The sequence below is a fragment of the Lynx canadensis genome, chromosome D3 (assembly GCF_007474595.2).
Source record: "Lynx canadensis isolate LIC74 chromosome D3, mLynCan4.pri.v2, whole genome shotgun sequence".
Taxonomy (NCBI): Eukaryota; Metazoa; Chordata; class Mammalia; order Carnivora; family Felidae; genus Lynx; species Lynx canadensis.
In genome coordinates this window covers 68,264,312-68,292,303 of record NC_044314.2, presented here as the reverse complement: position 1 = coordinate 68,292,303, position 27,992 = coordinate 68,264,312, and the positions used below count along the sequence as shown (strand labels likewise).

Sequence of the window (27,992 nt, the reverse complement as noted above, 5' to 3'; positions counted from 1 at the left end):
ACGTCATCACCGCGCGCCAGCTCTCCGGGAATCGTAGGGGGCGGCAGGCGCTGGCGGCGCGTGATCCTCGGGCCTGTCCGCCGCGCGAGTAGGTACCGGGCGGGAGTAGCTGGCGCCCCGCTGTTGCCCACCCTGCGGGGCCCGAGCCCTGAAACCCCGGGCTGCCCGGCTATGCCGGCGGGTGGGCGGTGCAGGGACACCGAGGGGCGGGACCCCGGCCGAGAGCGCCTCTTGGCGGCCTCTCCGCGCGGCATTCGGCCCCGCTTGACCTCCCCCCTCGCCTTTGCCCACCAATTCCCGGCCCCCTGGAGCTGAGGCCAGACACCGCTCAGTGCCCTTAACCCGTTCCTGATCGCTGTCGTTAGCGCCCCTTTTCCTGGCCCGCTGACTCACTGAGGCCACTTCCTACACCACACCTTCCTGCCTCCACTTCTTGGCTCCTCCGGGTCGTTACTGCAACTTCCCAGGCTGCTGGAGCCTTCTCTGGTCGCATCCCAACACCTGCCCTACCCCGGGGACATTACCGGCCTCCCCTGGACCTTTTAGAGATAGGAGGGTGGACCTTGGCAGCGTGGGGCTCGGTCCTAGGGGAACGAGGGATGGGGGTCTCAGGCTGCTGTCCTGGATTCCAAGAGCTGACATGCCCCAGATAATGCTTCAGAGAACACCGTGAGTATGGCCTGTGGAGGCCTACCTCAAGATGCCTAAAGCTGAGGAAAGATAAGAGATTTCACAGGCCTCAGAGAGTCAGTGGGGTCCTCTGTAGGTACTTCTAAGAAAAGAACCTTAGGAAAACTACAATATTCTCAGGAGGATGACAGATGGTGAGCAAGCAGTTGAAACCCTGTGGCTGAGACATCTAGCTTGGACAAAGTGACAATAGAAATAGAGTTCTGAAGGGACCACTCTAATTCTCGAGGAAGAATTAGAGACCCTGTTTTGTTTTCCTGGTGTGTTATCCAGACCGGCGTTGGGAGGTTCCTGGGAGGCCAGTTTTAGTTTGGTGGCAGGATAAAGTTAACACTATGAGCTGCCTGTGTCTCTGGAGGGAGTAGGCCAGGGACCAGCTAATGTTTGACAGTACGAGAGAGAAGCCTCAGGGTAAATGATGCCGGGGTCCCTTCTGATTCTGAAATTCCATGGTGCTCTGTTGCCTGTTCTCTTGGAGTTTGAGAGCCACTTGTTAAACTCTTTTTTGTTTTGAAAATCTTGCCCAGCTCTGGATTTAACGTTCAGATTACTTTTGAGCTGTCAAGGTGACAGTTCCTTAATTTGAGTTCCGTGATTACTGCAACAACCACCTTATTTACAAATAATACAAATAGCTGTCCCTGGCATACAGAGCTATTTCACACTACTTGTGTAGTTTTGTCTTCTGTGTGGCAGAACTGTTCAAAAAAAAAACCTGAAGAACTTACTCTGAAGTCCTGCCCCACTCTCTTTTTTTGTTCTGAAACACAATTTTCAACTTTCTAGAAGACTCTTTGAAGTATACCGTTTGCCTAACCCTGCTGGGTCACATGCTGTCTCATGGGTTTCTGAAATAATCTATTCCTTGTGTTTATTTTAGGACCAAGGCACTGATGTTTGAACAGGCAGCTTCACAGTGTTTAAAAGAATCTTCCAAATGGCTTTGAATCAGACAAACTAGAAAATCGCTTCGGAACACCGCCTTCAGCATGCATCTCCCCCCTTGGGCTTTCCTGGCCAGGAGCTTTTTGAAGAGTCCATTCTGCAGGGAGCCAGAATGCTGATCCTCATGGAACCAGCTTAGTGGATTTGACTTTCTGGTAGATTTCTCTCGCTTTATTAGATTCTCTCCCAGAGTTCTAAGAGGCATGGAGGTATTCATGGCACCGAAGAGCCTGCGAGGAAGGAAGTAGCACTTTCATGCTGCGTGAAAACCAAGCAGGTGACAGTTGTGGCTGAAAACACTTAAATCTCTCACATCTGGATTTACTGCTGGGGCGCAAAAAGCAATACTGGACAAGAAAACCCAAATAAGTAGAATGAGGGCCACTGGCAAGTAAATGGCCACTTCTACCTTGACGGAGCCGACGTCAGCCTCCTGGTGAGTAGCAAGGCCTGTGTGGTTTGCCTCCTGCCCAGCTGCTGGACCGATGCCTTGGATGAACTGAAAATCCCCAGCCAGACCGTCTTGCTTTCACTAAGGGTGGGGAGGGAAAAAGAAGGCGTTTTTCTCAGAGCGGCCCAGTCAGGCATGTGAGCCGATGGTCTCTCTCCAGAGCTCAAACCTTGCGGTGTTCGAGCAAGTCGAGCATTACTGGTTGACTGCAGAAAAGCCAGCCACGGCCGGGTCACGCAGTCAGCTTCGATGAGACCGTGGGCGTTGTAATCTTCATTTGTAAGAGACAAGAAACGGTTACAGTGCAGAATTACACCATAAGAAGAGGTCTGGCTCGTCTGCCTCTTGAAGGCTATTACACAACGTCTGCTTGAAACTCCGTTCCCTTCTCAGCCCCACACGGGTTAAGCCTCTCTCCCAGTTTGGCTCAGCAAACGTTTCATTGAACAATGCAAACAAAAGGGCTGGTTTAACTAGGAGCAGGATTCAGTGACCAGTTATGTGTGTGGAAGGCACAAAGAGGGAGCCATCCATTATGACGCCCAGGGTGTCTTTTGCATGCCAGAAAGCGTGAGGGTGCTTTTGCCCCGACGACGTAAGGAGAGGGTCAGTGGGGCCCGGCAGTGGGATTTCTGAATTGGGTTTGACACGTTTTTGAGGCTTTTTGATCTGGGCTTGCCCTGTAGGTGGTTCCACATCTGGTCCTACAACTCAGGAAAGCAGGCTGCGGCTGGAAACAAGAGTTAGCCTTGTCATCAGGAAGAGAAGCTGGGAGCCAGGGAGGGTGGTAGGGGGAGGGTGTAGATCCAGGGAGAAGAGCGCAGGTGTCAAAAGAGTGGTCACAGTTCCTCCTGATGCTCTAGCCTGATGGGTGTGCTTTTGGAGAGGTAAAACCCAGGTTCAGCCTTTGGGGGGGTCTGCTTTGTGGTCTTAAAGAGGTAGTTATACTGCAGAGTAGACTAGAAGAGTCCTTAGCAAAGAACAGAGGGTTCTGGAGTTAACACACTGTGAGGGCAGAGAGGGGTTTGGAGCTCCTCTGTCAGCTTTCATAAGCCCCATTTTTCCTGTTATAGACTCACTGTCCTGCGTTGAAATGAAATGTTTACAGTCTCTCTTTTAGCGCCATGGCCCCAGGGTTGGCAAAGGGGAGAGCACACAGTCGCCCCCATTGTTTGTTAAATGAACGCGTGGATTTCTGGTCAAAGGGATATTTCCAGAGACTGTGGTGCCCAGCAGTTGCAGGGCGTGTGGCTAAGACGTCCCCAGCTAATTTGGTTATCAGAGCCTTAAATGACAGTGTTCCAAAACACGTGGTGGTATGGTTAAGGGTCAGTGTCTCAAACAAGAGATGTCCCTGGGCGCTCTGTCTCTCCCCCAGATACATTTTGGTCCTTTGGGCCAGACGGTCTGACGACGGGATAGAGGCATATTTTTAGTTGGACTCGACAGCACTTTCGAAGTGGTTTGTTATCTGTTTGTAGCCACTGGATTTTTTTTCCTCTGGGGCCACCAGAAGGCTCTTCAAATCCTGAGTAATGAGCCCTTCTCGCGCTGGGGCATAGGAAGCTGTGTTTTAAAATGCCTCGATCGGGGCGCCTGGGTGGCGCAGTCGGTTAAGCGTCCGACTTCAGCCAGGTCACGATCTCGCGGTCCGTGGGTTCGAGCCCCGCGTCGGGCTCTGGGCTGATGGCTCAGAGCCTGGAGCCTGTTTCTGATTTCTGTGTCTCCCTCTCTCTCTGCCCCTCCCCCATTCATGCTCTGTCTCTCTCTGTCCCAAAAATAAATAAACGTTGAAAAAAAAATTAAAAATAAAATAAAATAAAATGCCTCGATCGCCGGATGAAGGGAAACATGGCTCCATTCTGTTCTCTTGCCAGGTGGAATTATTTTTTCCTTTATGATGGTTCAAAGGTGAAGGAAGAAGGCGATCCGACGAGGGCTGGCATTTGTTATTTCTATCCTCCTCAGGTGAGTGCCACAGCACGTTATTGTTCGGTGGGGATGCGGCTGCCTCAGCGTGGTGGCTTTTTAGAAGCAGAGCATTTACATCGGGACAGTTTGTAAGCCAGGCATTCTTGACGTTCCCTTGACAGCTCCGTACTTCCGTCCTCTCTGGCTTTCTGCCACCGTCCTGGTTTTCTTTTTGGTTTGTTTTTTTTTAAAGTGTGTTTATTTATTTTGGGAGAGAGAGAAAGCGTGAGTGGCAGGAGGGCAGAGAGAGGAGACATCGAGAATCCCAAGCAGGACAGGCACAGAGCCGGACATGGGGCTTGAACTCAGGAACTACAGGATCTTGACCTGAGCCAAAGTTGGTGCTTAAACCAACTGAGCCGCCCAGGCCGTCCCACCGTCCTGATTTTCTGTCTGCCTCTCCTTGCTCCCAAGTTTTGATCGGCTCTTTTTTTTTTTTTTTTAAGTTTGTTTATTTTGAGAGAGAGAGAAAGAGAGCACAAGTGGGGGAGGGACAGAGAGAGGGAGAGAGAGAATCCCAAGCAGGCTCTGCACCCACAGTACACAGCCCAATGTGGGGCTGGAACTCAGGAATACTGAGAATTGTGAGATCATGACCTGAGCCAAAATCAAGAGTCAGACGCTTAACCAACTGAGTCACCCAGGCACCCCTTGATCGGCTCATCAAAAACACTTCCATGGGGCGCCAGGGTGGCTCAGTCGGTTAACTGCCTGACTCTTGGTTTCAGCTCATCACGATCTCACGGTTCGTGAGTTCGAGCCCTGCATTGGGCTCTGTGCTGACAGCGTGGAGCCTGCTTGGAATTCTCTCTCTCCCTCTCTCTCTGCCCCTCCCCCGCTCGCTCACTCTCAAAAAAATGAATAAGCTTAAAAAAATTAAAAACAACGCCAACAACCACAAAACAGTCTCATTCAAACGTATACAAAAGCAGAGAGGAGAGTGTCATGGACCCTCCTGTGCCCGTCACCAGTTAATTGGTCACAATAATCCCTTAATATCATGTGATACTATATTCAAATTTTGCCTTCCTGTTTTGATCTCTGCCCGATCACTTCCTCGTGGTGGATGTCACTTCAGGTCTTATTTCCCCTGTGTCTCCTTTACGCTCTTAGTAAGACGTAGAGCCTCGAGTAGATTCAAGCTCTTTTAGGCAGGACTTCTTCCTAGGTGGCGTGTACATTTTCTGTTGCATCACACAGCGTCTGGCTGTCCTGCAGTTTAGTTAACGCTCAGACGGCCTCTGCATTCGCTCATGTGATCGCGTTCCCGCTGGGGTAGTTGGGATTAGTCTAGGCTGCTCTGGCCACTCTGCAGGGGATCTGAATGGGGACGAACGGCTCCTGCTCCTACGTGTGCAAGTGCCCCGAGTCCTCGGAACAAAAATGAAGTTCTGCCCAGTCACCGTATGCACGCAGCCGGGGATGTTCTGAGACAGCTCTGTTATCCCAGGCAGGGGTCAGCACACTTTGCCTGCAGAGGGCCAGAGAGTGAATATTGAGGCTTTGCAGGCCATGTGAGCTCTACATCACACGTTCTTTGTTGTTGTCCTGACAGCCTTCGAATATCAAAACCATGCTTAGCTCCTGGGCCATCTGAAACCAGCCAGCCCCCCCAGATCTGGCCTGCAGGCTGCAGTCTGCTGTTGCCCCAGCCTCTGCTCTAAGAAATGACACACGAGTGGGGCCGCCTGGGTGGCTCAGTCAGTTAAGCATCCGACTTCAGCTCAGGTCTTGATCTCGCGGTTCGTGAGTTCGAGTCCGGCATCGGGCTGTGTGCTGACAGCTCAGAACCTGGAGCCTGCTTCAGATTCTGTGTGTGTGTGTGTGTGTGTGTGTGTCTCTCTCTCTCTCTCTGCCCCTCCCCCGCTTGTACTCTCTTTCTCTCTCAAAAATAAGTAAAATGTTAAAATTTTTTTTTTTTAAATGAATGATACACGAGTTCAGCGGTTTCACCTTCCCCTCTGGAATTTGCTGCTTTCCCACAGACTCTGCTTGACCAGCAGGAGTTGCTCTGTGGACAGATTGCGGGCGTGGTGCGCTGTATTTCTGACCTCTCCGCCTCAGCTCCCACCCTCGTTCGTCTGCGGAAACTGAAGTTCGCCGTAAAGGTTGACGGAGAGTACCTTTGGGTAAGTTTGCCAGACAGAACCTGTGCCGACAGGGTGGCCATCTGCCTTGGTGATGAGTGTTGTGCTGGTAAGGTGTAGAAGGTAGTGCTTTCCGTGGCTCTGGAGCCTGGGACCCCCTCCACACCCCCAGGTCCCGCATGCAGTACATCTGCGCTTTCTGTGTCACTCTCTGCAGGTGCCATCATAACTGAGCACTCTCCGGAACGTCTCTTTTTTATTTCTTTATTAGAGAGAGAGAGAGCACGGGCAGGGGAGAGGGGCAGAGGGAAAAAGAGAGAGAGAGAATCTTAAGTAGGCTCCACGCTAAGCGTGAAGCCCGACGTTGGGCTCGATCCCACGACCCTGGGATCATGACCTGCGCCAAAATCAAGAGTCAGATACTCAACTGACTGAGCCACCCAGGCGCATACTAAACTGTTGAAGGAATCTTACAGTGAACAGTCCTGTGTATTTCCAAGGTTCCGCAGTTACCATTTCATTATATGTATTATTTATAATTTATTATAGTCGCTTTATCACATCTCTCCATCCATGCCTTCATCTTCTGGCAATCCAGTTTTTATTTTAATGCTTGCCAAAGTTGCACACACTGGTATACTCCTCCCCACCCCTAGGACCTCATTATGCATGACGTTAATTAGAGCTCAGTAGTGGTTTGTGTTGGGTTTTTGTTTTGTTTTGGGGTAAGATTTACATACCCCGAAACTCACAAATATTGAGCGCGCCACTTAATACACTTGGACAGATGACACCCTGCATGTCACGAATCCCCATCAAGGTGCGGAATGTTAGCGTCGCTCCGGGCAGCTCCCTTATGTCCAGCTAATTCTTACTCGCGCGTCCCAGGCAACCATCGTTCTGATTTTTTCCCACCGCAGGTGAGCTGTGCCCGTTCTAGACTGTCAATAGGAGTGAAAGAGTACGTACAGTATTCCTGTCCGCAGGCTTCTGTCGTTCCTGTGACCTCGCTGGGCATCATCCACAGTTTGTTCTCTGTATCGTGGAACAGCATTGCCTGAATGTCCATTGTCTGAATATATCCCTCCACTCCCGCCCTTGCTTTTTTCTGGATACGTGAACCACCTCTATTAGGGACAGTCAAGAATAAGGCTGCTAGGAGCATTCCTATACGAGTCTTTTTGTGGACATAACTTTTCATCTCTTGTGGGTAAATATTTAGGCAGAGATTCGCTAGGTCACGGGCTATGTGTAGGTTGATTTTATAAGAAACTTCCAGGCCTTTTCCTGAAGCGGCTGTTCCATTTTACAGTCCCACCAACCGTGTGTGAGAATACCCGTTCGTGTACGTCCTTGTCAACCGTGCTGTCAGCCTGTTCGGTTTGAGCCACTCTGCTGGGGGTGTACTGATATCTCATTTTGGTTTGGGTTTCCGTTTCCCTAATGACCAATGCTGTGAAGGGTTTTTCGTGTGCTTAATGGCCACTGCTATGTCTCCCTTCAAGAAGTATCTGCCCAAAGTTTGTTTGTCCATTTTTTATTTTTACTCTTTCAAATTATTTTTCCTTGATGTTTATTTTCTGAAGAGAGAGAGAGAGAGCGCACATGTGCACACAAGCAGGGAGGGGCAGAGAGCGAGGGAGACGGAGGATCCCAAGCAGGTTCTGTGCCGACAGCAGAGAGCCCGACGAGGGGCTCAAACTCACAAACCGTGAGATCATGACCTGAGCCGAAGACAGAGGCTTAACTGACTGAGCCACCCAGCCACCCATTTGTCCATTTTTTAAACTGGGTTTTCTCTCTTTGCAGAGTCCTAAGTCCTGTGAGTCTTTTATATATCCTGGATATCTGCTATTTGTCAGATACATATTTTAAAGATATTTTCTCCCCCTTTGTGATGTGCCTGTCCATTTTTTTAATTCTTTTGATGTGCAGAACATTGTAATTATTTTTCAAAGTTCGCTTACTTATTTAATGTCTACCCCCAACGTGGGGCTCAATCTCATAACCCAGAGATCAAGAGTCACACATGCTACAGACTGAGTCAGCCAGGCACCCCCAGAATGTCTCAACTTTAATTTAATTTTAATTCCTAACATACCAGTTTTATCTTTTGTGGTTAGTGCCTTCTGTATCTTGTGTAAAACCACTACCTATCCTACTGGAGAAGCTGTCTTCCAATTCTCTTCTTCTAAGCTTTATAGTTTTAGCTTTGATTTTTTTAAGTTTATTTTGAGAGAGAGAGAGCGCACATGTGCATTCACGAAAGCAGGGGAGGGAGAGAGAGGAGCCCAAGTAAGCTCCACACTGTCAAGGCGGAGCCAAACATGGGGCTCGATTTCATGACATGACCTGAGCCCAAATCAAGAACTGGACACTTAACCAACTGAGCCACCCAGGTGCCCCCATAGTTTTAGCTTTTAAACTTAGGTCTGTAATCCCTCTTGGGTTATTATTGGTGCGTGGTGTGAAATAGAGTCAAAGGTCCTCTTTTTCCATATGGATATCCAGTGGTTCCAGCACCACTCTTGACAAAACTCTCCCGCTTGGCTTCTTTTGGCTCCTTTGTTGACGATCAGGCGACCACGTCAGTGGGGGTCTGTTTCTGGGCTCTGTTCTTTTCCATTGATCGATTGGAAGATCCCGTACGAGTACCGCACCGTCCGGAAATCAGATAGTCCACATCCTCCAGCCTTCTTCTTTTCCAGGGCGGCTTTAGCTATTTTATATTCTGGGTATCAGTATGTCAGTTTCTGGCGGTGGGATTGTTAGAGTTGCATTCGATAGGTTAATGGATCAATGAGGGAAGAAATAAGCACCGTGTGCCAGACCGTGGTAAGCCCTTGGGTTGCATCAGTGAACCAAGCAAAGATCCTGGCCTCAGTGGAGCTTACAGTCAGGAATTTGTCTTATGTCAGGGTTTGTTTGTTTCTTGGTTTCTGGTGACTCCCTTTGGAAAGATCCCTAGAGGTTGAATGACTGGGCCAAAGAATACAGACTCTTCTCAGGCTCTTTCAATATGCAGCCGGATTGCTTTTTGACGGAGCACACGTTTCTCTTCTGCGGAACTGAGCACCGCGGCACTCTGGAAGTCTAGAACTGTGTGATGATTGGTTTGCTTCCTCTCCCGAAGCAGTTGGTCCAGCTCGGGAGACGAGAACGCCATTCATGAAACAGTCCGAGTCCCGTCCAGCGTTTGTAACAGAACCCGCATTAAACACCCAGTGTGCGACTAACAGTCCTGATAATATAAGGGGTCAGCAAAGAGGTCTGCATTGGTCAGAGTGACCTGAACGGGCACCGTGAAGGTGCTGGAATCTGCAGTGGGCACAGAGGGGATGGGTGAGCCTTGGACAGACAGACAGAAGAAAGGAGGACATTCCAGGTTGGACAACTTGAGTAGATACAAACAGCACTTACTCTCTTGGAGACCAGTGGGGCTGGAGTGGACACGGTAGGCCTGGTGTAGACCCATCTATGTTCAGCGGGTCAGTACCTTCTAGCCCTGTGGAGCCCTGGATGCCGGGATTCCAGGTTTGGACTCAGAGCAAAGGAAGATGCCTGTCTCCTGGTTTCCCTCTTTCTAGGTGCTGGGCTGTGCTGTGGAGCTCCCCGACGTTAGCTGCAAGCAGTTTCTGGATCAGCTCATTGGTGTCTTTAATTTTTACAATGGACCCGTCTCTCTGGCTTACCAGGTATGAGGATGGTGGTGAGGAGTCACATGCGGACTTCTGCAGCAGGTCCGGGATCGCCAGTGCACAGCATTGCTCTAGGGTCTCTTGTACTTTTCATAAAACACGTCACATCCTGCGGCAACGTCAAGGGCCCTGGGATCCCTCCTAGGTGCCTTTGTTCCCCAGTGGTGTAGGTCACATCCACTGCGAACGTCTGTCCCCATGTCCTCCTCCCTGGGACGGCTGGAAGACCAGGTTGCCCCCCCCCCCCCAGCATGAGCGCTGGGTCTGTGGTGGGTGAGTTATGGGGGGGGGGGTCCTGTGTGCCTGGGAAGTTTAAAACAGGCCCTACCTTCTGGCCAGTTTCCTGTGTCAGGAACGATTTTTTTTTTTTTAAGTTTTTATTTATTTATTTTGAGAGAGAGCACGTGGGAGAGGGGCAGACAGAGAGGGAGAGAGAATCCCAAGCAGTCTGCGTGCCACCAGCACAGGGCCTGGCGTTGGGCTTGAACCCATGAACCGTGGGATTGTGACCTGAGCCCAAATCAAGAGTCGGACCCTCAACCGGCTGAGGCTTCCAGGCACCCCATGATTTTCGTAGTAGTAGGGATCCTTGCCAAAGGGGGTGTCTCTCCAAATCTTGGATGCTGACCTCCAGTGGTTTCTGTTGTAGAACCGTTCTCCAGAAGACCTGCACGCTGCTTGGGACACCTTCATTGCTCAAGTCCTAAAGAACACCAGTGACCTGCACAAGATATTCAACTCCCTCTGGAACCTGGACCGAACTAAAGTAACACCCTCCTCCCCCTTACCCATTCCGCCTAAAGGAACAGAGCTTCTGGACATTTTCTTCTTCCCTTTCTGTGACCTCTCTATCCAGAGAAGAGACTAGAACGTGTCATTTCTCGGTGGGGAGGGGGAGGGTTATTAAGACCCGTGCTCCGCTTCCACACTGCCGCTCGCCAGCCATGTGAACTTGGACAGCCCAGGTCTCCTCTCAGAGCCCCGGTTTCCCAACCTGCAAACTGCTGTCGGGATGCCCGCTCCCAGGACTGTTTTGAAAGTACAGCGAGACCATAGCTAAATTGGGACAAAGTAAATACTCATTAAAGGGTGGTGTTATTTTGCTAGTGCCCCAGAAGTGTTGGACTCTGGCATCTGAAGGTCCCCACATCTTTTTTGATGTGAATATGATACAGTTGACTTGTATTCTCACCATCAAAAATGCCCAGTGTGACTTTTAGTTTAGTTTAGTTTGAGAGAGGGAGTGCGTGAGCACACAGGGAAGGGACAGAGAGAGAGAAGGAGAGAGAGAATCCCAAGCAGGCTCTGCACGGTCAGCACACAGGCGGATGTGGGGCTTGAACCCACAACCCATGGGATCTTGACCTGAGCCGAAGTTGGATGCTCAACCAACTGTGCCTCCTAGGCGCCCGCCCCCCCCCCCCCCCCCCCCCCCAGTGGTACCATTTTACAAACAAGGTGTCTCTGTCTGGGAGGGAGTCCTTGGGAGCGTTTCGTCCCGGAGCCGCTCCATTGGCCACTGGTGTTCAGTGACACATAGGCAGCTTGTGTGGTTGGCCTGACCACCGACGCTGCCTGTTGCTCAGTGGCCTTGATCTTGGTGAACATCACGTCCTCATTGTCAAGGCCAAAGGGAGACGCGAGGCTGTGCCCCCTGAAGAATGGTCCTCCTGCGCCCCAATACCTGAGGAGGCGTGTGGGCCGCGTCTCACCACAGGAGTCAAGAGGGTCCCGTCAGCGGGCAGGTGGGGTCGTGGCTGTGCCTTCACAGAGTGTGACTCTGGCTGGAATCGGGGACGGGCTTTCCTGGCTCCGGTTGGAGGGATTTTCAGAGTTGGCCACAGAACTTTGCGGAATGGCTGGCTGGGACCGGGCACTGTCTTGAGGCTTGAAAGAGCAACCTCAGCTCCAGAGCTTGCTCCCTTGGCACTGAACTCTGACCACTATGGGGCTTGCAGGTTCTAGCTGTCGGCAGGTAACGGGAAGAAGCTTTTAGCTACTGCTGGCGACTCTTGACCGGGTTCAGATCCTCTTCCGGTATTCTTAGGGACTTCTAGGCACGGACTCCTTGCAAGGAACGTCGAGTTGAGGATTATTTCCCTGAGTGAGAGACCTTGATGCTTTCATTTTATGTGACGGGACAGAGTTATGGGACTTGGGATACGAAGCCAGCTCTGTGGCTTGTGCTTGAGAGGGAGGGGAGAGGAGGGGGTGTGTGGCTTTACCTGGTGCCATGCCATGTGTTTGAGGGGTGGGCTCCCCTCTCCCACTGCCTCCTGGTCTCAGCATCCGTAGTCCTTCTCCTGAGGGAGACCTACCTTGTCCCCACGAGTGGCTGTGTGCCGTATTCGCCGCACCTCCTCGCTTCTGCAGGAGCCTCCTCGTTCCAAGAATTGGGCATTTCGTGTCGGCCGGGGTTCCGGATAAGAGAGGTGGAACATGGACCCAAGGCGTGACACGGATTTTACCACGTGGCACATTGTCCTTTTCCCCAGTTCTGTGTTAGGACCTGTCCACGTGTTCTATGAAGCCCCCTGCTCTCTCCACCTTTGCCGATGGTGAGCACGCTGATTTGTGGGTGTGCCTCTTGCCCTGCATAGGTGGAGCCCCTGTTGTTGCTGAAGGCAGCCCTCATTCTGCAGACGTGCCAGCGCTCGCCTCACATTCTGGCCGGCTGTATCCTCTACAAGGGACTGTGAGTAACGCCAGCGTCTCCCCCACACCCCAGCCCCCTGCCGCCGAGCCAGACCGGCCCGGCCTCCTCCAGATCACGGGCCGGGAGCCCCGTCCCTGGCCCGTGCCAAGAGGGCTGCTTTGGCAAATGTCAGATAGTCGAGATTTGACTTAGGGCACATACCTGTCTTTCAGCCACACTGGGAAATTGGCCATCATGTCCAGAAAAGGGCTAGGAATGTAAAAGGCACATTTTAGAGAGATCCGCGTGAGTCTCGCGATGGGGCGTGCCTTTATAGTCATCAGTCTACAAAGTGCTGACTCGGGGCGCCCCAGCTTGCTGACAGCACTGGAGGGGAAGGGGTGTGGGAGCCTGCTGCGGCCCCCTCCCGCTGCCTGGGGCCCTGCTGCCCTTCCGCGGCCGGTTCTGCACAGCACAGAGCGGCCTCACCTGCTTCTGCTTGGGCTCCTGCCTGCCGCCTGGCTGGGTCCATCTCTTGCTGGCCTCTGAGATCTCCCCACACCTCTTCATGTGGTTGAGGGCATCAGAGTGAGCCCGAGTGCCTGAGGGCCCCTCCACGTGTGGTCTGAGGCCACTCTCCTCATGGACGGCCACTGCTTGCATCCAGAGCTTTCTGGTGCCTGGATGAATGTGTGACTGGAGAAGGTCTGGGGGCCTGACAGCCTGGTGGGTTTCCCGTCCTGGCTTCGGACAGGTTGCTTGCTGAATTTTCTCTACTGGGAAAGAACCTTTGTGGAGAATGAAAAGAGAGGGCAGATGTGGACAGACGGAGCACAGGCCCTGCTTTCCGGTGGCCCTCAGCACGGCAGACCCTCATGCTTTCCCCGTTGTCTCATTATGATTGCTCTTTAAAAAAAAATTTTTTTTTTAATGTTTATTTTTGAGAGAGAGCCAGAGTGTGAGTGGGGGAGAGGCAGAGAGAGAGAGGGAGACACAAGTTAGAAGCAGGCTCCAGCATATGACCTGTCAACACAGAGCCTGATGCGGGGCTTGAACCCACAAACTGCAAGATCATGACTTGAGCTGAAATCAGATGCTTAACCAACTGAGCCACCCAGGCGCCCCTCTCATTATGATGGTTCCGAACCTGCTTGTGGTGCCTCCAGGCTCACCAGTGGCCTTGCATCAAGAATGGTATTTTCCCCTTATGTTGCATTTCTGGTGTATTTTTAAATCAGACACCTAATGCACGAACGCATTTTTGCTGCTGCTAGCAGTTTGATCTGTATCCTTTGCTTTTCCATGTGGTTCCAGTACAACGTCACATATGTTGCTTCTGTTTATTTTTGCTGCCTCTGTCAATGGGCCCATACGGTTCCTCAACGTGTACAGTAGAGATTTATCTGTCCATGCCGATCCACTTCATTCTTGTAATTGCCGCACGGTTTTTGGTATTACAGCTGTGCCGTGATTCACTTCACTGTGTATTCTTTTCGATGGACATTTAAGTGTTCATCCATTTTGTGACTATTTTACCATTTTTTCTGTAGCACGTAACTCTTTTTTTTAAAGTTTATTTTTATTTATTTTGAGAGAGATTTAAATTTTTTAATGTTTATTTTTGTGTGTGTGTGAGAGAGAGAGAGCGAGCGTGGGAGGGGCAGAGAGAGAGGGAGACACAGAATCCGAAGCAGGCTCCAGGCTCTGAGCTGTCATCACAGAGCCCGATGCGGGGCTCGAACCCATGAACCATGAGATCTTGACCTTAGCCAAAGTCAGATACTTAACTGACTGAGCCACCTAGGCACCCCTATTTTGAGAGAGATTTAGAGAGCGAACAGGGGAGGGGCAGAGAGAGAGAGGGAGACAGAATATCAAGTAGTCTGTAGAGTCTGATGTGGGGCTCGAACTCACGAACTGTGAGATCATGACGTGAACCGAAATCAAGAGTCAGATGCTTAACCGACTGAGCCACACAGGTGCCCCTGTAATGAATACTCTTAAGTATGCATCTTGGTACAAGGCAGGTCAAAGCGTTTGGACATTCTGAAGTTAGGTAGGAATGGCCAGAGTGCCCTCCATAAGGGCTTTGTCAGCTGAAACTCCCATTGGCTGTGTCCCCAAGACCCTCGCCAACATGGGGTGTTAAGAATCCTGCAGTGTATTTTGTCTCATGGTGTCCTTGTTTTTGTTCTTGCTCCTGTGACCTAGGATTGTTAGCACCCAGCTCCCACCATCCCTCACGGCTAAGGTCCTGATCCATCCAGCTGCACCTCGGGACCAGGTATTGTAAAGTCCACCCACCTGGCTGGGATGCTTCGTCCACAGCCTTAGTCTCTTAAGCAGAAAAATAGAATTTTATGTGCTGTGATTTCAAGGCATTTAAAAAAATGCATAACCTTGAAGGAAAATATACCCAAGATTAACAGTATTAGCTTGTGGGTGAGGGAAGTCTATGTGATTGGGGAGCTGATTTTTGTCTCAAGTACAATTATATAACTTGAAACATGAGTTTTTTAAAAAGCCACTAAAAAAGAAAGAAAGCCACCGTTTCTTAGGAGCGAAAGTCATGCTGGCCGGAAGAGTTTTCGTTTGTTTTTTTGTTTTTTTGTTTTTTTGTTTTTTTTTTTTTGTGGGTTGTTTGGGAACCTTCGGATGAATTGTCTGGAAAGCTCTTTTGAGAAAATTCCCAGTTTCAGAGAAAATTAGGCTTGTCACCTTGACTGTGAATCAGAATAAACAAGAGAGATCTAGCACAGCATTTGGTTTAGGTCACATCCTTTATCATGAGGGTCCTGGACGTTTCTGTATTTGTTACGGTGGAATGTGTGTGCGTTCCACGCCGGGGCGGCGGCAGGCGTGGGAATACCACGGTAGGTGAGTTCTCCCGAGGTGGAAAAGACACCGGGAATCCTCACCCTCATTCCCGGAGGAGGGAAATAGATCAGGCCGTGAAGCCTGATGTGTGTTTGCGGGGAGCCGCGGCCTGGGGAGGCGCAGGTTCTCGCCTGACCCCGGCCGTGGTGGAGAGCAAGCAGCTTGGGGGAGCTTCTGTGCCGTCTGCTTCGCTGCTGGCATGTGGCCGGGGCAAGCGTTCTGGGCCTGGCTACATTTTACGAGCAGATGGCACCACACAGTGCCGATGATTCGGTCCGGAGGAGAAGGCGGAACCCGGAGCCAACTTCTGTGTGTGTTTATTTTCAGAGAATACCTGCAGGAGGGGGTGCCCTGCAGGAACATGGTAAGTAGCAAGGTGCATCGCTGCCTCTTGAGAACATAGCCTTTTATGCCGCCTGTCCCTACACAAGTCACGGGAGAGGCCCAGCGGTCCCGTGCGTTACTTCCTGTGCTCAGAGATTAGGGAAACAGACTAGAGCTTTAAGAACAAAGTTACCCTGGGCGCCTGGGTGGCTCAGTCGGTCAAACATCCGACGTCGGCTGAGGTCATGACCTCACGGTTCGTGGCTTCGAGCCCCACGTCAGGCTCTGTGCTGACAGCTCGGAGCCTGGGGCCTGTTTTGGATTCTGTGTTTCCCTCTCTCTCTGCCCCTCCCCTGCTTGCACTCTGTTTCTCTGTCTCCCAAAAATAAGTAAATATTAAAAAAATTTTTTTTGTAACTTAAAAGAACAAAGTTACCCATCAGAATCCTAGTAGTAAAACTCCTGAGTCTACGTGTACCTTTCCAATCCCTGTTTTCAGATGCTCACCACCTCATTGTCAGGACTGCCCAAACGAGGTCCAGGGGATCATGGTTACAGGAGACTAAGAGAAACAGCAGTTGCCAGAAAGACCTTCTGCAGGATGTAGGGGCATCCCTGAGCGGGTGATTTTGTTTTAGTTTGAAGCATAAGTTAGGGCAGATCCCTTTTGTCAGTTGGAGGAGATTTTTCCAGCTTTTATTCTGTTTTTGTTCGTTTTTTAAGTGCCAGTAGCTTTTCTTCCCCCAAGTCACCGTTATCCACAGCGAGGAATAAAGCTGCCCATGAGAGCTCCCTCCCCACCGGGCACAGAACTCTAGCTGCGGTTTCGCGGCTTTTGTTCTGGGCTGAGGAGTGTGTCGGGGCGGCTCTCCCAAGTCGGCGTGTCGTTTGGATGGGTCACCCCAAGTGTAGTTACTGTCCCTCCATCTTCCCGGCCCATGGCAGAGCCCTGTGTTGCTTTGTGATTCTAGGAGCGGCACTCCCTGCAAATGTCCAGATCATGCCTGTGTTCCTGACCGAAGAGGAAGCCATCAGTCTCCACGAGTTCCCAATGGAGCAGGAAACGAGGTACAAACAGGCCAACCTTCCATCTTCCCCACGCTCTGCTATGGAAGGGGCACCTGGGGCGGCTGGCCTCGCGAGATTGGTGTGGGTTTCAGGTCCCAGCTCTGCCGCTTACCAGCTGTGTGACCTTGGGCAAGTCCATTCCCCGGCTGTAAATCGGACCCAGTAATAACCTACTTCACGGGCTCGGAGTAAAAATTGGAAATAGCGTACGTACAACATCTAGCGTAAGGCTCGACTCAAAGTAGACTTCCAGGCAGGGTGGCTGTCATTCAGCAGGGGCCCTGCCGTTGCCAGTACGCGGTCTCGTAGCACCGCGTGAAGCCCCGAGGGCCAGACATCGCCTTACTTTTACTCCTGTGGATTGACCACGATGGCCTCTTGGGCTCTGTGGCCTTGGGCACCCACTTGTCACCGAGGGCCCTGCTCTTTAGAGAAGCGATGCTTCAGTCTCCCCCGGGGAAGGGCACCTGTCCTGCCCTCAGTCGGGCGCCCCTCCGTCACGTCTGTCTGGTTTGCTAGCTTGGCTGCCCCGCCGGCCGGACTCCAGGAGCACTCAGCCCAGCGTTGGAGCACATCTGCCCCCACCGAAAACGCCACTGGCCACGTGGGATCTGCGGCCTGGACGTTGGCAACCACTCCCGAGCCTACGGGTCCTGACGTAGCATGGCCAGATGGCAAGGGGGAGAACAGGCGCTTGCCTGGCCATGATCTGGAGAACGTCAAGCCTGCAAGACAGCACAGCCCGGCCAGGGACAAGGGTCCTGGTCTCCGCGGCTCCCTGGCGAGGGAACCTCGTCTGCCCTGGGCGGAGGAGGAACCGGACTTGTCTGAGATCCACATTCCAGAAGCTCGGGAAACAGGAATGTGCCCGGGTTATTTTGCCCTCCCGAGTACGTGTGCCCCAGATGGTGGCAGTCCTTGCTTTGAGGAATGTGCCAGTGACTCTGGCAGCCAGGAACCCAAGCCGCCTGATGCCCTCAGCAGCTTCCTGTCTCTGTCCACTCCTGAGATCCCCCCCCAGAACAGAGCCCTGGAGCGGCACAACGACCTTCCAGGGGACAGCAGCCCAGCCCCCTCTCCCAGGGAAGACCGCCTCCCTGGAAGGACGAGCAGGCCGTGGTCATGGCCTTGCTCAGACTCGAGGCAGGAAGGAACCATGCTTCCCGTGGGCGAACGAGGCACAGAGCAGCCTGTTGGGGTTCGTGACAGCCGCTCAACACCCGGCGGCTCTGACTTGGCAGAGTCTCAGGACGACGGTCCCTCTGCAGACAGAAATGACCCGAGGTCAGCCCCCACATCCCATGAGGGGCTTGTGCCGATGAACCTCTACACCCACGATGTCAACGGGCTGGTGCTGTCCCTGCTGGCCGAGGAGCCGCTGCTGGGCGACGACGCAGCCATCGAGGAGGTGGTGAGTGTGCACAGACCTGTCTGCTGGGAGGGGACGGGCAAGGAAGGTGCTCCCCTCAGGGCGGCGCACAGGTGCCGCGTGACCTTGCACCGAAGTCCCGCTCTACGAGGAGGGGATGAGGGTGGTACCTACGCCCTGGGTTCGTGGGGACGAGTCGTCCAGCGCAGAGCACAGTGCCGGGGGCTGGGGTGTCCAACAGGAGTCCGTTCTCTGGCCCTTCCCTGCTTCCTCCAGTTTCCCAGAGCGCAGGGCTGCTCTGGTTCCCCCTCGGCAGTGTGGGGGGTACTGGCAGGTGGAGACCGGGAGCACAGCCATTGTCGTGCGTTCCCCACCTCCCCCCACTCCCGTCCCCCGGGGCCTCACTTCCCAGCCCGGGCACCTGCGGGTTCTGTGTCGGCTGGAGTCTGTCCTCTGCACGTGCCACAGCCTGGGTGGGGAGTGTTCTGGAGGCCGTAGTCTCCCTGCACCGAACTGCGGTGATCTGTAGCTCCTTCCTAAAGGACCTTGGACATCTGAAATGCTGACTGGCTCCAGAAGGCTCCCCTTCGAGCATTCCAGCCCCTTCCCTGCTTGTAGCAGTGAACTGACCTGCTCCTAGCTTGGAGCTTAGGCCCACGCTGGAGATCTAGTTGCTATAGTAACAGTCTTGCCTTAGTTGGCAGAAGTTGCTGCAGGGCAGATGGTGTCCTGGGGCTTGCCTTGTTTTTGTTCTTAAATCTATATTATTCTAAGCTGATCTCATTAGCATGCAGGGCTGGTGACCCTCCATAAGTGAGCGGGTCACCTTGGAGCACAGAGCGGGGAGGGAAGGCAGCTTCCTCTGCACAGAGCCCCGAGGCAAGCCGCTGCCCCTCTCCAGCCCTGGCTGGCTTATCTCCCCGCTCCACAGACCCCACAGTACCCAGGGCGGCCTGTTCGCTTCCCGCACCCTCCTTCCCCGCAGCTCTGAGTGACTTATCTGTCTCCTTCTGACACTGCACGGGCATGCATGGTGGTGGTTCTGTGGGCGTCCTCTCCCCGATGCCTTGGTTTTCATGGCCTCTTCTGCTTCGTGCCAAGCCGTAGACAGGTTATTTTGAAGGCCCAGCATTCAGGTGCAGTGAAGTGGATATGATACCTTTACTTTTCCCCCACCAAAAAAAAAAGAAAAAAAGAAAAAGAAAAAATAGCACAGGCTGCTCCTGAGGAAGGAAGTAGATTAAAATGTATTCTGCATTCACTGTATGCTGAAGCCTTTACATCTGTTACTTCAGCCAAGCCTGAGAACAGCACTGGGGGTAGGCACTGTAATGCCCGTTCTACCAGGAAGAAAACAGCCTCGTCGGGAGACCTGCTGGGAGTGGAGGGTCCGGAATTTTTGTTTGTTCCTCGTCTCGCCGCCCCCGCCTGTCTGTTCCCCCACTGATCTGACCCTCAAGGGGTGTGACTTGGTTTATCACGAGCAGGTCCTCCATATCAGGACAGCGGCCTCTGTGGGCTTTCATGCAAAGGAGAAACAGATGGGTGGGCCCCAGGAAAGAGAGGCAGCTTAATGAAGAAGAAAAACTCGTCTTTTCTAAAAAGGGTCGGGAATAACGTTGATCGGCTTGCCGTTTTGAGAGCAGGTTTTGTTGACCAAGCCCAGAGGTTGCCTGTTTTATAATTGGGAGAGATGTTTTATTGCCTTTTTGTCCTGGGCCTGCACCCAAAACACTTGACCTGATTTCCCTCCAGACCCTCTGTTGCTGTCTAGAAAAGCCAGTCCCCTGAAGAATGGTAAACTACAGTTCAGATGTGGCAGTGAGGACACCCCCTCCCCCGCCCTCTTTGAAAGGGCTCCTTGGTCACGTTACACACCACCAGGTCATCCTCGTGCCATTTGCCAACTCGTCTTTCAGCAGATGATCTGCCACCTCTTCGTGTTTGCCTCGGCCGGGGGTGGGGAGCAGGTGGAAAGGGGTGTGGGGGGAGCCGCTAAGAGAGGTGGGGAATGGTTCAGAGAAAACGGAGTACGCTCACACCAGGGGGCAGCATAGAGCCACCAATAGTTTCCTTCTCAAAACCCAAGATAATCTCACCGACCTTCAAGTACAGTGATCAGATCAGTTATTCATCGCTACAGTAGGACTTTGAGCTGTCTGTGCACAGTAGATGAGGCTTGAGGTTAGTGCCACGGTGTTAGCACAAAATACCTCATGAAAATGCACCTGTCCCCCGTGAAACTAGTGCTTTGGGTGAGTGCATGTTATTGCATCATTTCTTCAGCACATTTTGGCACATGCTGACATTCAGGCCCCTTGCTTTACCGTGGATTAGAAGCTGGAGGGTCCAGGAATCAGCCCAGCTTCATATATCCTGGGGCCGTCATGGGGATCACGTGTGTGTTAGCATATATCAGGGCTTGGTGAACTTGGAATGTAAAGCAAGACCTAGCACGTATTTTCAGCCTTGTACAATTATTCGGCTTTGCTCTTGTAAGACAATAACAATCACAGACAATATGTAAATAAACGTAGTGGCTGTGTTCCAATAATACATTACTCATGGATACGGAAATTGGAACTTCGTATGATATTCATATGTCACAATATTATTCTTTTGATTTTTTTTTCCCTAACCATATAAATTTGTAAAAACCATGCTTAGCTCTCAGGCTCTATGAAAACAGGCAATTGGCTGGATTTGGCACCCGGGCCATGGTTTGCTGACCCCTCATATAGATGACAGCATTGGTTCCCAGTAAAAACTCGTCTGCATATCATTTGACACAACATCGTGTGAATGTGTGTTTTTGCTTAAGTGATTTTACCTTGACTACAATTTGGGCAGAAAATTCCAGAAGCAGAGTTCAGTACCCACAGGAAAAACTCGGGTTTTAGCACACCTCACTTTCTGTCCCCATTATCCCCTCCTTTGGGCACCAGCTCAGGATGGAAGGGATGACGGTTATGAGTTTCCTGAGGTCCAGAAACTTCCAGCGAGGCTGTAGTCTGATTTCCTGGTGAGGGGTTGTGCGGGTGTGTGCACCCATCTATTCAGATAGGCTCGTTAGCATCGGTGAAGGGCTGTGTCTGTTATGCTATAGCGATGATTGGACCAGGAGATCCCTGAGCATGGGTCCTTTGACTTTTTTACCACACACCTCAGTTTAAATGCAATAGCCCATAAGTGGGATGTGCTTGCATTGGATCTGCCCCTTTATCTGCTCACTGTGTTGATGTTTGTCACGTACCTACTAGGGGCCTGGCACTGTGCTAGGCGCTGCGGATATAAAGGTTGAACCCTTGTGTGCAGATGTATTGCCTTTGAAAATCACTTCTTTTTTTTTTAATTTTTTTTTTTTTTTAACATTCATTTTTGAGAGACAGAGCACAAGTGGGGGAGGGGCAGAGAGAGACGGAGACATGGAATCTGAAGCAGGCTCCAGGCTCCCAGCTATCAGCACAGAGCCTGATGCGGGGCTCGAACTCACAAACCACGAGATCGTGACCTGAGCTGAAGTCAGACGCTCAACCAACTGAGCCACCCAGGTGCCCCGCAAATCACTTCTAAGACACTCAGAGAGAAGAACTAACATGAGCCCAGTACACTTCCAACTCTGTACTTTTCACGTGTGCTTATTTTTCTACACGGCTGTTGAGTAACAGTCCACAGACGAGTGGTGGTTAAAAGTGCCCATTAAAAAGATCCCTCTTCTTTGACGATAACTTTCGCTTTCTTGACTCTGTAAAAATGCCTTTCCCCCAGGGTAGCACTTTCAGAGCTTACAGTGGACTTTTATGTGTGTTATTTTCACTTACTGCACTCAACAGCCCTGTCGTCGTCCCATTTTGCAGATGGGAAAAAAAAGTGAGACACAGAAAATTCAGTTAACTTGCCCCTGATCATCTGGCCAGGATGAGCCACCTGCTTCCCCGGGGCGGCGGTGGCCTTCTCGTGGCCAAAGCAGCCTCAGGACAGGGGCGGGAGGGGGCCCTGCTTCAGACCGAGTCCCTCAGGCTGTGACCGATGTATTTGGTCAAGTCCAAAGCGGAACTCAAAGACTACCAGACAGCCGTTGGAGAATGATATTTGACGTTGCAAGAGAATAGTTTTAAGGACGGAGAGCATAGTTCATGCTGTATCATTAAGCTATAAAACTCATATCAATCGTTATTTATGGTTTGATCCCATTTTTATTCTATAAAAAAAGAATCCTACGGGGCGCCTGGGTGGCTCAGTCGGTTAAGCGTCCGACTTCGGCTCAGGTCATGATCTCACGGTCCGTGGGTTCGAGCCCCATGTCGGGCTCTGTGCTGACAGCTCAGAGCCTGGAGCCTGCTTTGGATTCTGTGTCTCCCTCTCTCTCTGTCCCTCCCCTGTTCATGCTCTGCCTCTCTCTGTCTCAAAAATAAGTAAATGTTAAAAAAAAAAAAAAAAAAAAAGAAAGAATCCTACAAAATGGTGTAGTTCTGTGTTCTCAGCTGTACCTGCACATGACTCGTCCTGGGAGGTTGTTTTAAAATACAGGTGGTTGGGCCTCCCCTCCCAGACAGCTTTCCTCAACCAGATTCCTCCTCTGAACCACAGAGCACAGAAGTCCATCTGACCCCTGTTTGGGGGTGTGGTTGGTACTATTCTAGATGCCCCAGAGAGAGGCAAACTCACTGTAGACGGTCGGGGGGGGGGGTGCTTTTCAGCCCAGGCTCCTGGCGAGAAGCACTGGGGGTGGGACCGGCCACCCGTGCTGTGAAAATGTGTGCCCGGGCGGGAAAGTCACGGTCAGAAGATGTACCAAGATGCCGGCAGTGGCGACGACTATGTGGTCAGGTTATGGACCATTTTTCTCTGCTTCGTTTTCAGCTTTTCCGTTCACCTGTCTTCTGATTTTTCTGCCATTTTAGGAAAACATTAAAACATAAGGGCAAGAGTTAGTACTTCCCTAAAAACGGGTAAAAACGCCGGTCAGAGTCCTTTCTTTTTAAGTTTACTTATTTATTTTGAGAGACAGTGTGTGTGCACACACGTGTACCAGCGGAGGAGGATCAGAGAGAGAGGGAGAGAGGGAATCCCAAGCAGGTTCCGCACTCTCCACGTGGCGCCTGACTCAGGGCTTGAACTCCCGAACCATGAGATCACGACCTGAGCCGAAACCGAGCGTCGCGTGCTTAGCCGACTGAGCCGCCCAGGCGCCGCCCCAAGGGTCGTTTTTGCTCAATCGGATGGCCACGGGGATATTCCTAAGTCTCCACTGCCCGTCTGCAGTACCACAGCAGCCTAGCGTCCCTGAACGGGCTGGAGGTCCACCTGAAGGAGACGCTGCCCAAAGACGCCGCTGCCTTCCCCAGCAGGACGTACAACTTCACGCATTATGACCGCATCCAGAATGTGCTGACCAGTAAGGAGAGGCGTGCGGGGCCAGGGTGTCTCCTCGTGGTGGGGGGTTGGGGGTGGGTGGGGGGGGGTGGGTTCATACTCGGGGCCGGCGCCCCGTTGTTGGTGCTCCGCCCGGAGTTGTGGACCGCGGTTAAGAGGCTGCTTTCTCGCTTGGAGCCAGCTCCCACTGAGTTTAGAATCCGCTTGGCAAACACTCCCTTACTCATTTGTCTTTTTTTGGTTGTTTCTCCAACATTTGGAGAGAAGCACACACATGTTCAAATATCTGTGATAAGGTCTGCCTCAAAGCGGTGGGATCCATGGGCGGAAACCGGGCGTTGCTCATTCACAGGGACAGCGCGTGCTGCGTGGCATGGTGGCAGCCGTAGGTGGCCGACACCCTGGGCCCCTGCGCCCGTGGCCGCGAGCCACACGCTCTCCCAGCCTACAGTGCCGGGGGTGGGCCGGTCGGCCGGGGGAGTCCCCTGCCACAACCTCTGTGTCCTCTTCCACAAGCGAACCTGCCACAGGTGGCCACCGCCCAGGACCGCCGCTTTCTCCGGGCCGTCGGCCTCATGCACTCGGACTTTGCCCGGCTGCCTGCGCTGTATGAGATGACCATCAGGTGAGCTTCCCCCAGGGTCCCTCTTGAAGTCCTGCACCCAGAGTGGCCTTCCCAGGGGTCCGGGCCACAGCCTTACACATCACGAAATGAAGAACATTCCAGTGCTTCTCCTTGGGTCCACTCCCCTGCCCGCCGTCACCTCCTGTCACGCTTTCCCCACGTCCTGTATTTTCTGGGGACTTGCCTGGGGCTCGGACGTGCTTTAGACGATAAGCTGCAACAGTGAGGAAAGCTGAGGTCCCCACCGCCTTGGGGGGACAGGGGGCCTCTGTCCCTTGCCTGGAGCGATGCCTGAGTGCTGTTGCTGCCATCTGACCTGAGTCATGTGCTTACAGCAAAACAGACTGATCCGAATCTGTGAAGTAAAACGTTCGCCTCCCCTCACCCGCCACACACCCAAAAGATCCCCACAGATAATCGTTTGGTGTCTCGTATTCCAGGTTTTGTTGTTTGGGGTTTGCTTTTTTGCTTATAAAACATAGACAGTCAGTATTTTCATTATGCTAATAGCTTTTCTTCTAGAAAACAGGATCACACTAACGTGCTGTTTTTACAAGTTTCTTTTTTCATTTTATGATGTATCCTACCCATCGCCATGTTGGTAGGTATAGCTCCATAAATTAGCATTGTAATTTATAGTATTTAACCAACTGAGTTCTCCTTTCTCTCCCTACATGCTTCTCTAATGAAACCGGTAGGAGAACATAAGGCAAGTTGGAGGGCAGAAGGGGAGGGCCCACTGTATGTCTGTGATTCCACCGAATCCTGGCAACGATTTGGGAAAGTGCGTTTTTTCCTCTTCATTGTATAGATGCGGATACCGAAGCACAAAAAGGATCAGCAACTTGTCCCAGGGTCACATTCTGATTAAGGGGCAGAGCCAGGATTTGAACCCACGTCTCTCTGACTCTGAAGTGCCCATTGTGTCCCCATATTTCCAGTTCAGGGGCGGGCAGGGTGGTCGAGAGGGAGGGGCGCGGGCGCTGGACTCCCACAGATGCACACGGGGGGCCTCGGCCGTCATGGTGATGTGGTGCTAATGCCCTGTACCCGGGGGTCAGTATTTCAGGATATTTTCCCATAATAAATGTGCCTCCCCTGGCTTTAAGTCAGAGCTGCCCCAAGCTGGCAACCTAGAGGGACATTTACAGTCACTGGTTTGGGAACCAGTTGTGTCAGGGTGTGTGTGTGGGGGGGGGGGGGGTTGTTTAGAGAGGGATGGAAATGAGTCAAATGTCAGCTTGGGATGTCTTAACCACCTTGTGGCCCTGCGGTATTTTGGAGCCAAGTGGGGTTTTGTGTTGGCATCCGTGGCTTATTTTAATAGTAACAGAAACAGCAGCCACCATTTCTTAACCACTCACCATGTACTAAGCAGTTTCTGTGTGTTTTCCTCATTTAGTCTCAAGAAAAGTCTCAGCGATGGGATTCACTGTTGTCATATCCATTTTGCAGATCTGGAACTTAGAGCTGGGACTCAGGAGGAGTAACTTGGCCAGGGGGCACCCAGCTAGGAAGCCACGGGGCTGGGATCATGCGTGTGTGAGCCCAGCTCCAGGCCTGTAGCCACCAGGCCGCGGTGCTCCCTCCGGGTGCCTGTGAGGACTCGTCCGTGACTCATCCCGCTGTCTAGCAAGTGCCACAAAACACGTAGGCCAGGTGGACCCTTCTGGCCCCTTGAGGTCCCAGAGGGGGAAGCTGGAGGAAGACGGGATTCTCCTCCTGCCTCCCCTGGAAGCAGCAATCCCAGTGAGCTGGGCCCAGGGTCCCTGACTCCACTCCCTTTTACTAGACTTGGAGAAACTGAGGCCCAGCGGGGAAATAGTCCGAGACAGGCAGGATCAGGGAACCAGGTGGTTGCCTGGCCCCGGAGTCACTTCCTCCCTAGTGGGTCCTCCTTTGCCCGGGTCCCTCACCCCCCCCTCCGCTTCTGTGACAGGTTTCCTGTCACTTGATGTCGCAGCCCTCTCCTCTGCCCTCACTGCCCCCACTCATCCAGCCGCCTTCCGTGGACACTGTCCGTGCTCGTCAGCCTGGCGGCATCGCCCAGCCCTGCGCCTCCGGGTGCCCTCGCCGCTGCTGCGTAAGGCTGGGTGAGGACTGAGCCAGGCTGCCCGAGAGCGCTTGGCGGAGCTGCTCTGCTGTCAGCCAAACGTGTACCCGCCAGCACAGTCCTGCACTTACCCTAACCTTGAGCTCTGTGGCCAGGGCCGCCACGGACAGCGCCAGCCTCCAGAGAGTCGAAAGGAAGGAAGACGGCTCTTGGCACCGAAGCCTGGAACTCGAGTGCGCAAGTCGAACCCCGAACCGCAGCAGCTGCCCCCCCCCCCCCCGCCCCGCCAGCATTTGGCGTCGCTGGGCCCCTGCCGAGCACCTCCCGAGGTCTCTGTGTGGTCAGAGGCCTGCCCAGGCAGCCTGGGACCGTTGTCTTCTTTCTTCCCCCTCAGAAACGCCTCCACGGCCGTGTACGCCTGTTGCAGCCCCGTCCAGGAGACCTATTTCCAGCAGCTGGCGGTGGCGGCGCGGAGCTCCGGCTTCCCGAGCCCGCAGGACGGCGCCTTCAGCCTCCCCGGCAAAGCCAAGCAGAAGCTGCTGAAGCACGGGGTGAACTTGCTCTGAACCGGGCCGCGGCAGGAAGTTCATCACCCCAGGAGAGGATGAGCAAGTCGAATAGCAAAGAAGTTGCGCCTTCTTGAAAGTCCCTCTGTTCTAGTTTCCTCGGCACATTCCCCTTGTAGGAACATGATGATACGTGCGTGCGTATCACTCCTTTTGTAGGTTGGGGCTTGAGCGGGTAGTTCTTTGGGTCAGCGGACCTAGAGCATGCAATAAAGGGCTTTGTTACGCTGGCCAGGTTGCGGCCGGGCCGGGTGCTTTTGGCTCCCAACCAAAGAGGGGCAGGGCCAGGTAGTTGTCCCGTCACACGCGGTCTTGGGCACCTGTCACTTTTCGCTGCTATTGCATCTGGACCCTAACTAGTACCACGAGCATTTTCTCTGCAACCCTGTTGTCCTGAGTCCAGGGGGCGGTGTGAGGCAGGGCTGCAGGGGGTAGGATTTGTCAGCCAGCAGACCGAACCCCCACGCCTCAGGTAGGTGTTCTTTGGAGTGGCCCCCCCGGGAGGTCTGGACGCGCAGGGAGTCAGGCAGGGATGCCAGAAGCACCTCGTTTGCATGCTTCTAGAACTATATTCAAAACCAGGAGTTTTGTTCTGTTCTTTGGAACACCCACAGTGGGGGCAAGTCTTGATAACATGGGAGGGAGCCTGGGGTTCTAAGGTAGCCGTGAGCCCCGGGAACTGGGTGATGGCACACCGGGCCGTGCGCCTTTGGTGTGACGTGGGCCATGCAGCTGGCCCCTCTCCAGTGAAGGTCCTCAAACAGGAGTTCTCAAAACGGGGCAAAAGCCAAACTGTGCTTTCCAGCGGGCTGCATGAAAGGGAGCAGCGTTCATCCGTGTCCCCGGGCCCATGCTCCAGGCAGAAAGTTTACAACAATGTGTTACAGAACACAGGATGAGATCTTTACCAGGGTCTGAACTGTTTACTGGGAGTACCTGAGACTTCCGTTTGGAAACTGCAATGTTAATAGTTTGATGTTAGTGAACAAGTGCCTAATGTTTGTGACCGTGTCTTGTCTTGAAAGGAGTTGCCCAGGGCTAAAAATAAAACAGCCCAAAATGCTATTGAGTTGTGAGTCATGGTGACCTCTCTAGTGAGAAACTTAAGGTAAAGATATTGTGTGTGTGTGTGTGTGTGTGTGTGTGTGTGTACGCACATGCGCCCATTTGGCACGGACGCAGTTTGCCATGCCTGAACCGACGCAGGCAGGTGAGTGCGGGCGCACTTCAGAATGGTCTGTCCGTGAGGGTGACCGG

General features: G+C 52.6%; 1 protein-coding gene across 1 annotated transcript; it reads left to right on the top strand.

Moving 5' to 3' along the window:
* The first annotated feature begins 5 nt into the window (after positions 1–5).
* Positions 6–27,804, top strand: HPS4 (HPS4 biogenesis of lysosomal organelles complex 3 subunit 2). Its single transcript, XM_030292515.2, has 14 exons — positions 6–88; positions 1,571–2,071; positions 3,964–4,054; positions 6,043–6,186; positions 9,732–9,839; positions 10,492–10,608; positions 12,443–12,537; positions 14,689–14,761; positions 15,682–15,718; positions 16,650–16,746; positions 17,266–18,157; positions 23,381–23,513; positions 24,008–24,116; positions 26,564–27,804. The coding sequence occupies exons 2-14, from the start codon at positions 2,031–2,033 to the stop codon at positions 26,733–26,735; spliced, it is 2,109 nt and encodes a 702-aa protein (XP_030148375.1). The 5' UTR covers positions 6–88; positions 1,571–2,030; the 3' UTR covers positions 26,736–27,804.
* Positions 27,805–27,992: the final 188 nt, after the last annotated feature.